The sequence below is a fragment of the Pelmatolapia mariae genome, linkage group LG14 (genome assembly GCF_036321145.2).
Source record: "Pelmatolapia mariae isolate MD_Pm_ZW linkage group LG14, Pm_UMD_F_2, whole genome shotgun sequence".
Classification (NCBI taxonomy): Eukaryota; Metazoa; Chordata; class Actinopteri; order Cichliformes; family Cichlidae; genus Pelmatolapia; species Pelmatolapia mariae.
The window spans coordinates 20,232,584-20,248,423 of NC_086239.1; the positions used below are offsets into that span (position 1 = coordinate 20,232,584).

Sequence of the window (15,840 nt, forward strand, 5' to 3'; positions counted from 1 at the left end):
CTGAAACATTCGTCTAACCAGCCTAAAATTTGAGCTTTTACATGTGTATTTATTAGTTAGTGCCAATCTATAATTAATTGATTTTGATGTATAAACAGGTTCAGGTTACTTTATTTGTATCCATAGGTAGATTTGTTCTGTAATCCTGAGTCATCAATCCTCACATCCACAGTTTCAACACACAGCAGACAACAGATAAGCATAGTACAAAAAGACTGAAAAAAAGAACTAAATCATTTTGAGCATTCAGTAACCCACAAAGTGACAAGGCTACAATTTGTTCATCTGAGTGATGGCTGCTGGAGTAAAGCTGTTTTTAAACTTTGTTCTGCACATCCAACCCTTGCAACTGTTTGATGTACACTCATCAGCCCGTTAGACCACTTAAGAATCTGACTGTGAATCTTCTCTTTATAATTAAAAATGAAAACCGTGACTCCAAGTAAGGGAATAAAGCAGGATACAACTTCAACTCTTTCATGGTTCTCAGACATGAAGATCTGCAGTTTGTATCGTCTCAGATTGGAGTCAGCTGAAGATCTGTGCAAAGTGTTGATGTGACAAAGCAACACGCTTGAGGGTGACACCTCGTTGAAGCTGTGATAACTGCATTTCTCACTAGTTTCTTACTTACATATTCTCATTTTAGAATCTGAAAACTGCACCTCCACAACTCAACGCTGAAATTTATGCTTAAATAATAAGACTTCAGCAGTACTACAAGAGTATATTTGCTTTTAGCTGGACTGTTTCTGATTTAATAAAATTATCTTTAAACTGTGCGCTTTAATTTAAGAAAAAGCTGTAAACATGTCTTCCACTCATGCTGTGTTTGTTTATTGTTTCTAACAGTAGTAGTGACAGGTGTATACTGCTAACTGTAAATGAATCTAAATGATGAGCGGATATAATAAGAGACAGATGGTGACATCTGGTGGTTGCTTTGTAAACACTTTTTTAAAATACTCCCTCCCTCCATCATCCCAAGTTGAAACAAGCACTATTTTTATCACTTTAATGTTGCCCACACAGTTTCTCTGCAGATAGTGCTGATACTGCTCTCCGAGATAAGCACATGTCATCGGAACAACCATATTTAGAGCTCACTGGTGCTTCAGTAGTGAAAGGAAGTTAATCGCAGAGTGAATATAGATATAATACTGTACAAAAGCCTTAAGCGACACATCATTTTTTATATACATCACTTCAGAGGAACCAGAACTATTCCTGAAGACTGCTTAAACAAATGACAAGAAAGCTGCCTGTTCATGCCGTGTTGGAGAATAAAGGTGGTCAAGACAAATATTGACATTCAAGCTTGGATCTCTGTTGTTGCCTTATATACAGTATTTCTATGCATGTCTGCATATTTCATTAAACTGCTGCAAACATTTCCCATTTTCCTCGCAACATATAAAGAAACAAAGGCTGCCTCCAGACTGTTGCATAGTATTGTGTAAGAAGAACAGACACCTGGTTTATTTTAAGGAGCAACAGTTTTATTTGTAGCTGTGACAAAATGGAAAAAAAAGTTGCTTCCTCAGAGTCTAAACGTTCAGGATTAAAGTGCAGAATTGTTTTCACAGCTTGTGTAAAAAAAAAGAAAGAAAGAAAAAAATTAAATAAGACAAAAAAGAAATATGAAAATATCAAAACTAACAATGGAGATCTGGAAAATATAAATACGTTACAGAACAAGATGAAATCTCATACAACGTGGTTTCAGCAATGAAAATCAACCCACTTGAATCAGGCTTGCACTTATGATACATTAAAAAAAGGGAAATCAGTTCATGTTTTCAAATCGTTGGCAAGGCTAGCTTACAACAAAGGCACAGCATTGTTCAGAGGTAACGATCCTTTGCAAAGAAGTGCTGCGGCGACATTCTCGGCGATCATCAACACTTCCTCACAGACACACCTAACATGCTCAACATGGCTCAGACAGGGATGGAGAAAGAAAATGTGCCCACGGACGAACACATAAACTGGGAGGGGCTCACTTTACAGAAGCGCATTTGTGTTACGAGCCTACATACTGACATAGTTTACATGTTTTCTCAGTGTCGGTGCTGAGGAGCGGTTTTCTGCGAAGCTGCTGGATTAACTGAATCAAGAAAAAGCTCCAGAATATTACGGCCCTGAGCCAAAAAGAGTACAATGAAAAGGTGAGGAAGTGCTCTATTGTCAGAAAGACCAGCAGTGGTTGCATCCTCTGTGGGCGTCATACATGGAACAAGCAGTCAGAAACAACACAGAACATCATTCGCAAAGGACTGGTCTGTAGGCAGCAGGCAGAGCCGGGACATCTCATCCTCACGGTAGCAAAAGCTCGGAAACTTTAGGTTTATTTAGGTAGAAAAAGTGGTGCTGAAACGAAACTATTAGCAATATTACCTCAAATATATGAGAGGAGGGGTTGACGAATCTCCTGCCAAAAAACAGTATTTAAAAGTTTAACCGTGTAAATGCATCTTCATAATAAATCAGAAGCACGGTCCAAACATGGTACAGTTTGCTATCGAGAGGATGAATTTCCCGGATCCCATTTTTTATAGTTAAAAGGCTCTATCAGTGTCTTGCATTCATATTTCAACCTGAACTGACATTATTTCCTTATCACAAGTAGCCCAAGAGAGAAAAATTAACAAACGTGGCTTTAAATAGCCACTTGGTTATATAGTGCAAATAAAAGTACTCAAATGTGTACAAAAAGATTTCAGTGGGTATATAGCTATTAAAAACAAAAAGAGAGAGAGGGATGCTGTGTTTTGTTTTTTCCTTTTTTTAAAACCCCGGCTTACTCTGTTTACACTTTTTGTCTTTCTTTTATAATTTTTTTTAAATCTCAAATAAAGACAAAAATAACTCTGTTCAGAAGCTGAGCAGACCTAGCAAGAATATCATGCAGCTTGTGAAAACAGCAGGAATAAAACAAACAAACAAACAAACAGATATAAATGTCTCATGTTAGAAGGTGCAAAGGAGATTATTTCTGAGGATGCACACAGACAATGGAAGGAATACAGTGATATTTACAGCCAGCGTTTACATGTAAACAAGAGACAGAGGTGTGGGACAGACAGCTGACATAATGAGGCAGTACCTTAACTACTGTACAGTACACGAGAGAAGAGGGAACCCTTAAGAACTGTTTGATTGCTCTCAAAACCACATATAATTAGAGCTGATCACAATATGTAGTCTTAGAGTTTCAGCTAGTTTAAAGCCATTTGATGCGATTAGATTGATCCATTATTATTTTAACGTTTATTCCAGCGGACATCTGTGGCAACACAAAAGCTCCCAGGTTGACTGCTGCTTTTTCGGATAGAGAGAAAAGACAAAAATGTAACATTTACGGGGTTTAAAATGACGTTTTAGGGATTAAGATTGCACATACGTCGAACAGTAAAAGCCCCAAACCTGCCACAGTGGTGGAAATGTAGAAAGAGAAGAGGGGGAGAAGAAAAAAACCTTTCGGCTGTGCCTTTTTAACTGCAGTCAAACCTCTACTCTCCATTTCTGGTCAGCCAATAAAAATATGGCAATGTCGCGTACGTATATAAAATATGTCTGTACATTTACTATATTTAAAACATTTACATTGTCATAGGTTATGTACACTGCTAAGTGTTTAAATGTCGGTGCGGATGAGATATGCCAACAGCTCTTAAAACTGAGAGACAACGTACCAAATCTATGCCAAAAAGGGGTGTGTGTACCTCCATGTGAAAGTCAGTGCTACACAAGAAATAGGGGAGAGGGGCAGCAACACAAGTAGATTAGTGGTTTGTGACCAAATGAGGTCAGAGGGACACGAAGAACCAGGATTTGACCTGACAGCATTATTTACAGTCATGCGCTCTTCTGTGAACTATTTAAAGCTTGAAAGGGTTTGCTTCATGAGTCGATCTAAACCTCTAAACGACACACACAGACATACACACACACACCCACACTCCCTAGTCTTTGATGTCCAAACAGAAAGCAAAACCAAACCTGCAAACACCTACTGCACAATATATTCTGTAGATGCCTAAAGTGAAGGTCTGCTGTATGCATTGTTTTTAGGGCTGGGGGGGGGGGGGGATTATATTTCCACATGAACATACACACCACAGTAAGTACAGCAAGTATTCTTGACCTGGTATGACCTCTAAAGTTAAATCTACATGATTCGAGAGCTGATTTGTGATTTGAAAGTCGGGTCTGATTGCATATGACGTGTTCCACTCTAGCTTCAGGTGCAGCAGAATCAAGCAATTCTAATTAATGTCTCTTGATTTTACTTTGAAAGTCAATATGTGTGCGTCTCACGCAGGTGGCTTTCTCAGTTTGACATTTTTCCCCCTGAGTCTATTTACTGAGCCTGAGCCAGTCTGCTCCCGCAAACACGGAGGGGTATTTACATGACTCCTCCGCCCACTGCGCCAATCCAGGCAAGGTGGTCGCCACCCCTGTGGGGGTTACTGATAACGTCCCACTTGTCCCTGTTGTGCTTGGGCCTACTCTGGCTGCTCGGGGTGGGTGTGCAGGCCGTTCTCAGGACGTGTTATGCTGTGGTGCTCCCAGAAGGCCTTGTGCAGCTGATCCACTTCGGACATCAGGGGCAGACCAATGTCCAAGTGCATCTTTAGGTTCTCCAGCCACTCCTCCAGTTTCGAGAAAGCAGGCCTGTGTATTAAGAAAGCAGACGGACACCACAGTTTGTAAACCTCTCCTATTTATTTGTATTTATTAAGTTCTTTTGTTAAAGGGACAGTTCACCTCAAAACACAATAAAACTTGATTTTCTTGCTCAGAATGGAAAAATCCAGGTACCTGACGGGCGTTTACTTGAGTTAGTCATACAACACAGTGAAGGATTTATGCTTGTTTAATCCTTTTAATGTGCTGAAGTAACCAAAGTTGTTAGAACTGGAAGTTTAGGCCAGCTTCAAAGGATCGAGAAAATTGTTTTTTTTCGGTTGGTTAGTATCAGAAAAACCTCTTTAAATAAAAAGCTGGCTCCTGTGATAATCCAACTCTTGGTGAACTGTCCCTTTAGGTTACATGTCAAAATGAATCTGGTGTCTGACCGTTTGTCTGCATCGAGGTCACAGCACACAGCAGCCATGGGGAAGAAGGCGCGGGGACAGTTGGGGGGACAGTAGTGCTCCAGGAAACCCGAGATGTTCAGTCCAAAGTCCGTCGCTCTGGGGAGGTAGTCGGGGTCAGCATTCACCCTGCCAATGATCTGGAAAGAGCGAGAAAGAGCAAAAAGAGTTAAAGATCGAAGTGTCAGAAGTCTCCCCCAGTCTTGGTCAGCCCTCCAGCTGAAAACCAGCAAACCCTCCAAACAGAAGCTCATGGTGCTAGCAGACCACAACTATCGTTTGTGTGCCCGTCAGCAGCCACATGAAGACTTCTTTGCTTTCCTGCCCTCTAATCCCTGTAATGTTCTCTGGATAATAACGTTCATCTGGAGAACTCATACTGGAGCTCCTAAACTGTTGAGCCCAAATTATGTGGATGGTGTGTGGCCAGGCTGCAAGCCTTCATCACTGTGGCGCTGGATGCTCAGTCGGAAAGCAGTTTTCCCCCTCTAAGAAATGTGGAGTTTGGGAGAAGGAAGACTGTTCCCCTCATAAAATGTAATGGTGTGTTTCATATGAGGCTAAATTCAACGTTTGACAGTGTTAACTTTTTCCTCTAATTACAGAATAACACCTTAGACTGGTTTTATCATCTGGAGGCACTGAAGACATTTGAGATCTCCGGGTTTATTCATGAAAAAAATATAACTTCAGGAATCCAAAATATCCAGAGCAGCTGATGGATAGCTTACCTCGCAGAGCATGATACCAAAGGAAAAGATGTCTACTCTCTCATCGTAGCTCTTCCCTGCGATGGAAAAAGACAAAATTAGACTAATGTTAAGATTTTGGTGATCTCATACTCAAAAAAATATTTGTGATTAGCACAGGAAAGCAAGGACATGGATCACTTCCTGTAGTTCATACCATGGATCATCTCTGGAGCCATCCAGTAGGGGTTTCCCACCACCGTGTATCTCTTCCGGCGGTCGGGCCTCTTGAGGCCAGACAACTTTCCCTGCGTCAGCTTTTCCCCGTTCTTGTCATCCACCATGAGTCGAGCCAGCCCGAAGTCTGCCACCACCACTGTGTTGTTCTTTAAAGTGAAATATGCCAAAACTTTTTATTTTTATGCAACAAGCATACTCACCAAAAGTCACTAAATGTGATTTTTACTACACAAAGTATTCACATTAATGACATTCACAATATAAAATGATGTCAGATGCAATGAAATCACTTTCAGGGGACAGCAGGGGACAGCTTGTGTGTGAGACCACAGGTTGACAGGTTTAATGACTTGTTCTCTTTTCATAAAGGAAATGGGCTTATTTAGTTCATTTGCTTTACAGCTTGAGGGAAACACTGTCTGAAAAAAGCGTCAACCTGCTAGTTACTAGTTCTGGATTCACTCTTTTCACTATCAACATCATCACTTCTGAAAAAACATGACAGGGATATATCTGTGGTGAATCAGGTTTAAGCTTCTCTAGTGAGCTTAAAATTAATCTCCAGGCTGTCAGGCAAACATTTTGTTGTCATGTGACACGTGTTCAGCACTCCCCTTGTTTAGGTCCGGCAAGCTGAATGTTTCTGCTTTAAGCTTCTTGTGTGGAGTGTTTTTTAAGTCGTCTTAGTCTCCCATAGCAACTGCGAACAAAGGCCTTTTTTGTTTTTGTATGAGCGAATGGCAGGTGCGCCGTACTAAATCCTTAAAGAAAACATGCTGTATGTGCAGAGGTATGTCGGCACAAACACAAAAGTGTACAGGAAGACAAGTTCTTACCTCTCGGACTAGACAGTTGTGAGAGTTCAGGTCCCGGTGAATAATGTTCATGGAGTGCAGATATGCCTGAATGACAGACAGACAGACAGACAGATAGGAGAGGAAGGAAAGGCAGGAAGAATAAAAATAAATAAATAGTCTTTTGAAAATCTGTAAGTAGAACACTGCCAAGTAGAACAATACTGTCTGGGTTTATCTCAAAAAGCTCTTGCTGAATATACAATAACACAGTCATGCTTGACACGCATCATTGTACAGATATCTGGGGGGAAATCCAGAGAACCTGTGTTCTTATCCTGCAGGAATTTATGCTCTGATTTAGTAAGAAAAGTACCCCACAAGTGTTGTAGCTCACAAACATGACCACTAGAGGGAGACAACAGCAAGACTAAAGCAAAAAGTATGTGTACAGCAGATATTCAGAGTACATCTAACAGGAGGCGGTGGTTATCTCTCACAGCCACTGACCTCTACTTTTCTCTTGGCTCAACAGGATTTGATTTTTATTCATAAGGTTATGATCTTGGTTATGTTTTGTTATTGACAATACAACCACACCATCTTCACTTCCCTCTGTATGTTTTAGAGTCTGGCAGTGTCGTGTTCTGTGTTTTTGTGTATGCAGTGGCAAAACAGTAATAATGATCTAAACCACTTTCACCATGCAGAAAAACCTTGGTTTGTTTTCCAGAGTGTATTGACAGTATATATACTCACCATCCCAGCAGCGATGTCCTTAGCAAAACTGACCCGCTGGTTCCAGGGATAGTTTGAGTCCTATAGGAAAAACCAAAACACACAACTTAATGTAACATACTGGTATAAAGTGATGAATCATTACTTCTTTATTTTTATTATTATCATTATTAATAATAACCATGCTAGTCCGTGCATTGGAATTCCATATAGGAAACAAACACACCCCCATTTGTTTACCATTTTCTTGATGATTTCCCGCAAAGTTCCTCCTTTGATGTACTCTGCGATGAAGTTGAGTCTCTTGTCTTTGTAGAGGACTCCGATGAACTTGAGCACATTGGGGTGATCCAGGCATCGCATGACTTTCACCTTAAAGACACAAATAATTATTTATTTATTTTAACACACTGTCGTAACATCCCTGGGAAAAGTCCACAGTAGCTGTAAGGGATCTTAAATATTCACAGTAAAAAACTATCACCTGAACAAATTATGACAGTCAGTGTTAATATTTTTGCAGTTACTTCTGCTACTTTACAAATGTGACTACACTACTGGTAAAACTAAAGTCACATGGAAGAGGCAGCACGCCACTGTTACACATGACATCTGAAATGTTTGCCTCCTTCTTTTCTAATCTTCACCAATGAGGATTACACGAGACTCGGTAATTTAAGATTTGGGCCACCTACAAAGAAACAGCCAGCACGAGTAATAATCATTGCTTAGCTGTGATTGGGGCTCATTTTACAGCGAATCTCTTTACTCACTTTTCTAATTACAAGCAAAGACTCATCACTGTTTCAACCCAATAATAAAGCTAAATAACCACTCATAAACACCCACAACTAAAGTGGAACCATTTTTCTGAGCTTCAAACATCCCATTTAGGAGGCAGTAACTGGATGAATGAGGCTAATGTAGCGCCAAAATGGAACACGAGGAGTGATTCAGATCCTCAAAACCCAAAAAGCCTCACAGAAATCTGAACCTGAGTCATCCTCTGCTATCAGCTCTCTTTAGGGAGGTCGGCAGAGAGATAAAGTTTAATGTGGGCGGTAAAATAAAATCTGCCCAGCCATCATTTTTGGGAGACAGGACTATGTGAGCATAGTGAACTGATATTATTTCAAAGGGGAGTTTATGCCTTTTTAATTTCATTTTCTCTTCGGGTGTGAGACGTCTGCCTTTTTCATTTACCCCTTTCCCACATTCAGGAATGGCTCACTTTAACTACAATCTTTAGCTTTGGCTTGTAGAAGAAAAAACAACAATAACTTTTGTGCACAAGCCGCTCTGTGTTATGTTTCATTCACAGTCTGAAGTCTCTGTGATCGTCTGTCTCCACTCACCTCTTTGAGGAATGTTTTTTGAGTCTCGTCATCAAAGCGGATGAGCTCTTTCATCACCATCACCTCACCCGTCTCCCTGTGTGTCACCTTTAACAAGACACAAAGCACAAATCAAGTTAAGCAACACTGTCTGAAGCAATGTTAAGAGACAAAACTTAAAAAAGAAAAATTCCCTGATGTGATAAATCCCCAGTCATTCCATCCTCCTTCCACTATACACTTCTTTCATCTCAATGCTGCCCCCTTCTGGATTTGTTTCAGTATGACTCGTTGCATGCTACATTTACAATGTAGCATGCAACTAATGAGTCTAAGGAGTCTCTGCCAACTCAAATCTACCTTTATGGCTTGTCCAAAGCATCCCTTCCCCAGCACTTCTCCGTGGATGAGGTCAGATGGGCGGAAGATACGGTGAGTCCGGTTTGAGACGACCCGAAGTGACTCAGACCGATTGATGTCCTTCCTCTGGGAGATTGGTGACGCGGCATTGCTGGATCCAGGCGATTTATCAGTGCTGTAACTTCGCCTAAGAGAGAGGAAAACAAAGAAATCAACCTTTTCATGAAGGAAGGTGTTCACACTTTATCAACGGGAAGATGAGAACATACATTTACTCTTTGTAGCAAACTGTGATAAAAGTATATTAGCTGCTGCATTGATGTCTTACGTGATGATGCGGGATTTCAGGTTGCTGATGTCTGGATTGGGGGGCTGGGTGATGGGTAGGATGGGGCGGGGTCCTTCTGAAATTGGGGTGGACAACGGACCGTCCACCTGGTCCTCAGCCTCTGAAGAGCCTCCCTCCTGTCCCGACTGGCTGTGAGGGTCGTGTTCGATGGTGAGCTGCAGCAGCCGGCTCGTTTCCTGGATCAGCAGGTCAATCTGGAGAGGAAGAGACAGATCAGACAGGATGGTCAGATCAAAAAGTGAACGGCACTAATGCATTTCATAACTTAAAAGGATATATCTGCTCATTGAAGTGCTCTGGTTGGATTTGCTTATAAGTTCAGGGTTAGATGAAGCACTGTTTCAGTAACTTCCCTTATGAATTTACTGAAACATTTATTTATTTAAACAGCTGGTTATATTAAGTCTCATCTTGCCACTGGAAATCCTCAAAAGTTGAAGATGGATATCATCCCATTTTCCTCCAAAACAACAGGAACACCGAGAACCGCCTGAGTGAAACTGAAGCATCATCTTTTAGCAGCAAACGCATAAAAATAGTGATGAATACCTCATCCAGAGGAACGTTGTGAATGGGCGTCCCATTAATTTCTAAGATCCGGTCTCCAACGTGAATGGAATTTTTCACATCTGGGCTGATGCAGTCGGCATCCACCCTGGAAACAAAGAAAAATCTCCTTAAACACCTTTGTGCACACAGGGAACATTTTTCTTTTAGTACTGTCCAGAGAGCAGATAAGTCTGAGCTCATTTGAATAACAGTGACTATCCTTCCACTCTATTATACATTTTAAATGAATCTCATCTATCACTCTGGCCTCCATTTATAAATCCCCCTCCTTTATCCTTTGTCCTCCACCATTAACCTTCCCTAATGCTGCATCTCTTAACTCATTCCCCCTTTCCTCTTCATTTTCCACTTGCTCTACATTCCACAAACTGAAACACGATATTCATTTTATCCACAAAACACAAACGTGGCTCACTGGGAGACTCTAACGGTGTGTCCATGTTCGGGACTGTAGCCGTTGGTTGGGCTTAGCGGCTGGTCAATCGCCACGGAGAAACCGCGCCCTTTGCGGCCATTGTTGCCATCGGCGGAGGCCGGGATGGACACCAGTGTGACCGTGTGAGGGATCCGTGAGCATGGCGAGTCTGGCAGCGACACCGGGGTCACGATGGTCTGGTAGTAGCAGTGACCACTGGAGCCAGAGAGGAACAGAAGTAGAGATTAAGAATGGAATTTATTTTTCTTTTATTTATTTTTCTAAAAATGAGAACAGCGATAATAAAACAGATAATAGGAATCCTCGTGAGGTTTCTATGAAAAATCAACTTCTCATTACAATAATTTTCACAGTGTCACATGTTGCTTCGGCTCAGCCAAGACAACACTGTACACTCACTGTTTTGAGTCAGGAGTCAGGTTGACCTTTGATAAGTCAGAATCTTATGAAGTGACTAATAACCTATTAGGTGATGACAAACAAGGACAGCCCCCCCCCCCCCCCCCCCAAATTGTACAGCAGTTGCTGATCTCCTTTCTGTGTCATGTCAGTCAGCAACATGCGTCTCTCTCAGTGAATGTAATGATCTGAGAAAACACCAGCTCTCAAGGTGAGTAATTCAAAAGTATTGTGGGGGAGGTGCCATAGCTCTGTAGATTTAGGCTGTCTCAGTGTCTTCTGTCTCTCATGTAACCCCAGACTCACTGTTCTTGTTGAATCTAAGTCTTTATGGACACTGCAATGTCATTATGTTGCTGCAGAATACAATTAGCTGCCTCTCTCTGATGACATTTTCTGATAGATACAGTCTGAAACTTGTGACGAGAACATTAAAGCAACCCTGAAGCTATTGGAAGCTAGCAACTAACAATATGATGTTCAAACTGCAGCTGCTGTTTATATGATAATAAAAGTATTCTTCTCCTAGTTTAATGGTTTTATGACTGGTTTCATGCTAAAACCACACTCAGATATGAGCATGTCTTCTGCCAGTTGTCACCAGTTTGTCATAATGTTGACAAAAAGCCCTTTGAAGCCAGAAATAAGCTAAAAAAATTTGAGATTTTGTCAATCAACAGCAGCTTATGGCACACTTTTGTGCTTTCCTAGGGATTCTGAGCGGATTAGCTTATGGCAGAGGATGAAACTGGGGAAAGATCATGAGTACTAGTTTCACAGGCTATGATGGATGAGACACATAAAGCAAGCGCCTCAGCTTTTTTTTTTTTTTTAACTTTACAGTGACGGATGCTCACCAGTACAGTTTAGATCTCTCCACCAGAGCGTATGTGTCTCCATCACCGATGAACGATCGGCAGTTCAGACATGTGAAGCATTCTGGGTGATATTTCTGTTCCCCTGCGACCTGTTAAAAAACACACATACACACAAATGAACATGTAAACAGAGTGGTGGAGTGTGACTGCAACTTAGCAATATTTCAGGGTTTTTGAGCAACAAGCAACACGAGGCTGTCTCTGGGAAGAAGGGCAAGGTCTAGTCACTGAGGGTAATCATTAGTCTCATGCTCAAGCATCGAGTTTGCTGCTGCCAGATGCCCTCCAGAGCTCGGGGCAGTTTTGCAAACAAGAGAGAGAATTGAGTTATGGCCAATAAAGAAAACAGAGCAGCCGATAATTCATACTGGCAGCTCTGAGGGTGAACCTCTGGGTGTTCCTCAGACCAGAGACCACTAAAATGACCAGAAAAATCAAGCATCAACACCCCCACTTTTAATGCCGCTCCCTGTCCTTGCTTGTTGCGACACTCATCGACTAAAATAATTGATTAAGTAGCCTTCGATGTATTATTATCGACTCCTTCAGGTAATGTGGCGCCTGTCCATGCAAACGACCCACCCACTCAAAGGCTTAATGATTAAACATGAGACATGAAATTAAGTACCTAAGGTCAAGCCCATGAGAGCCATTTGCTCCCCAGAGGCTGTGCTTGTTAGTCCATTTTTCGCTTTTAGTGGCAGAAATTTTTGGAGGGAGTGGACCCCTTGACAGCACTCCTCAACTGCACTGATTTACAATGCTAATGAGATACAGGAGGACTAAGAAGGGGCACCGCATGGAGGAGAGCTGGACAAAGAATAATCAATCACATGCAAACAGAATTTACTCATTCAGCTGTTCCGTTATTTAACTTTCTGATAAACTAGTGGAGAAATAATCACCAGAATACCTGATGAAATATTAACGTTGACTGTGCCCCTGCAATACTGCATATGATTCAGATCATTATAAAAAGGACTCATGGCTGCAAACCTGAATCAGCCTCTAAGCAGAACTACTTTTAAATGGTAGTAAACCTAAAAACAGAGAGGGGAAAAGTGAAGATCAAAGAATCAATGAAAAACTCCGTCTACAGCCATATGTCGACTACTCCTCCCTCCTGGGAAAACAGCAGTGAAGACACACAAACAAGTAAACACATGTCGAGGCCTTGGGCTGCAGCAAGGGAGACCCCGCAGTTAATTTATGGCTTTTTAAAGTAATTCAGCTCCTTCCAGCTACACAGCAATAAAATATGCCCCCATCCTGATTTATTTGTATCTTAAATATTTCAGTTTCTGCTTTTGAAGTTAAAAACAACAAAAATTAGAGTCTGCCACTAACAGGAGAATAAGAGTCAACTTGTATCCTAAGAACAAAAGAGGAGAAAAAGGAAAATAGGCTCTGTAAGGGACACAGGGAACGAGGCAGCTGCGAGGTTAATCGACCAGCTTAATTTCTTTATTCGTCAACTAAGCAGTCTCAAAAAGAGGAGCCATAAAAATTACACCGTGACTTCGAAAGGACATGTAAACACAACCTAAAGCAGCAAGTGCTGTGAGAATGGGAGATCATTGTAAAGTTAAACACAAAAGCTGCCCGATTATTTTTAGCGCCACATTTTCTCTTAGGTGTAGATTTCTCTTAGGTGCAGCCCTGCAAATAAATTAAGAAGACAGGAAGAGAGGACAGCTGGACGGAGATGAAACGGACGTGTGGCTCTGCACGCCCTGACTCTGTGGCGGCCATTTGCTTGCTATGCAGACACAACAGACACACACACCCTCTTTAAACCCGCATGTAACAGGCGACAGCTGCTCCCCTCACACTTAGGACGTGGTCTTCCTCTAAAGTGTGGATTGAGTGATTTAAAAAAAAAAGGACAAAAGATGAAATACGAAATCACTCAATGGAAAAAAACAAAGAAAAAAAGGTTTGAGAAACACCAAATGCATTAAAAAAAACATTGGTTCCACATCCTATCCTGACATAAGGTCTGTGGGTGTGTGTCGAGTCCGCATTAGCTCATAGTCATGCTCAAGAGTGTGTGCGATGGTGTGCGTTAGCCTCGTGTCCTCTTCGAGTGAACACAAACCAAACAGAGAACACATGTCTGCCTGGGGGGGAGAGGAAGTGGGTCCACGGGGTCCAGGAGTAACCGGGTCAAGCTGCCGTTACTCTGCTGCCACGAGCGCCATGTTCATGGGATGACAGAGAGAAATTAAGCTAAAGAACAGTTGAGGTCTTTGTAGCTTCTGTGCTCAAATGTTTATACTAATGATGTTTTTAAAGAGTGTGGAGTTTACTAAAAGTGTAGTTTTAATGCTAATTTCTTCTACATATATATATGTAATTCTATATATAACCTTCATGAAGTAAGTTGGTTTGTTTGGTGTCATTAACAGCCTAGTGCACTGTAACTTGAAATTAGTTTAGTTAATCTTCTCAGTTAATTTAATATTCAGCAAACTGATAGAAGTTAGCTACACAACAACTACACTTGCCAAATAGTTGGTACATTATTTTTTACTAAGTTTAATCATAAGGGTTATTAAACGCTGGTTCTCTTCTACAGTCTGTCTTGTGTCCGATCACAGCAGATGGCTTCTCTTTCCCTGAACCTGTTTTTCTTCCTGTTAAAACAGAGTTTTTGCTTTCCACCATCACCAAGTGTTTGCTCATAGGGGTTGTTCGATTATTGATGTTTTCTCTCTATTACTGTAGACATTATAAAGCACCTTGAGGCCGCTGTTGTTGTGATTAAGCGGCATATAAATAACACAGAATTTAATTGAAATGACTTGAATTGAATTGAATGACTCATCTCTACATCAAAACTATTTTTTAGCTTTTTTCCAAGATGTGGATTAAGCCTAATCCCAGGAAAAAAAAAAAAAGAAAAAGAAAAAAAGTTGTGGCTAATCCATGTCTGGGGAACTGGGCACTTGAAACAAGTTTTAAACAAGTTTTAACCAAGCTGGGTAAATCTTACAACACATAGGCTAAATGTTAGAAGAGCTCATACAAGTGAATCTAACAAAAGTCATGTTTGGAGAGAAGCCTTTAATTTAGTAGCAGAATATCATCATCAGCGTGTGAAACAGAATCAAGGAGTGTCTTCATGATAAATTGTGAAACTCATTGCTGGAAAGTTTCACAATGACCTCATCATAGTCTTGTTTTTATTATATCACACTATATTTAGATAAAAGTATCTACTGTCTGATACATCACTACTTTCGTTTTTTTTTTTAAATTCTATTATCTGAATTTTCTCCAAACACTGAGGATCCCTCAAGTTTAAAGAGCTCACTCCTTAAACAGTTTAGCATACATTATCACCACATTATTAAGTGGTTGCAGTCTGCGGGGGTTTTCTGGTGAAGAAGTACTGATGAGGTTATGGGGAAGAAAAATTTCTAAGTAGTTTCGAGTGTTACCTCATTACCACCAACGTGTGACCATCACCCACAGACACTTTTAGGTTAATGTAGCCTTCAAACTTTGTTTGTTTTTTAATGATTTATAAGTGCAACCTTAGAGTGGCTGTGGAATGTGAAGTGACCCTTGGAGGTTGTTTTTTAGGAATTTACAACAGTGTAATACTCTCAGTGACAGCTGAAACAACAACACTGAGGTCTGACTAGATACAGTTATAATTAGCGTGTAGATTAAAAGACATGGACTGAAAAAACTAAGGCAGACCAGTGGTGGCAGTTCCTTATATAAAATTTCAAAGACACGTTTTTACAGTTGACAGTCTCTCATTTCTATTTCATACGTCATGTTTCAACCCAAATCATTTAGTTCCTGTTTTGCTCCGGTTTTGCTTCAAGGTCTTTCATATCTTCTTTGTGACATTTTTGCATTTTCATCACATCATTTCACATTTTCCTCACTGATTGTGTTTACTAATGAAAGCCTTTATGCCAACCAGCAGCAGTGAATACA

At 40.9% G+C, this 15,840-nt stretch overlaps 1 protein-coding gene across 3 annotated transcripts in view; it reads right to left on the reverse strand.

The window, feature by feature from the left end:
* Positions 1-1,492: 1,492 nt before the first annotated feature.
* Positions 1,493-15,840, reverse strand: part of limk1a (LIM domain kinase 1a) — a 57,287-nt gene continuing 42,939 nt past the window's right edge. For all 3 annotated transcript variants that reach the window (XM_063494293.1, XM_063494294.1, XM_063494295.1), the window contains 13 exons: positions 11,866-11,975; positions 10,589-10,804; positions 10,153-10,258; positions 9,583-9,797; positions 9,255-9,441; positions 8,916-9,002; positions 7,801-7,932; positions 7,582-7,641; positions 6,865-6,930; positions 6,006-6,174; positions 5,831-5,886; positions 5,082-5,239; positions 1,493-4,677 (listed from right to left, as the gene is read on the reverse strand). In XM_063494293.1, the coding sequence (XP_063350363.1) occupies positions 4,509-4,677; positions 5,082-5,239; positions 5,831-5,886; positions 6,006-6,174; positions 6,865-6,930; positions 7,582-7,641; positions 7,801-7,932; positions 8,916-9,002; positions 9,255-9,441; positions 9,583-9,797; positions 10,153-10,258; positions 10,589-10,804; positions 11,866-11,975 (1,731 nt within the window). In that variant the 3' untranslated portion in view covers positions 1,493-4,508. The remainder of the gene's footprint in view (positions 4,678-5,081; positions 5,240-5,830; positions 5,887-6,005; positions 6,175-6,864; positions 6,931-7,581; positions 7,642-7,800; positions 7,933-8,915; positions 9,003-9,254; positions 9,442-9,582; positions 9,798-10,152; positions 10,259-10,588; positions 10,805-11,865; positions 11,976-15,840) is intronic.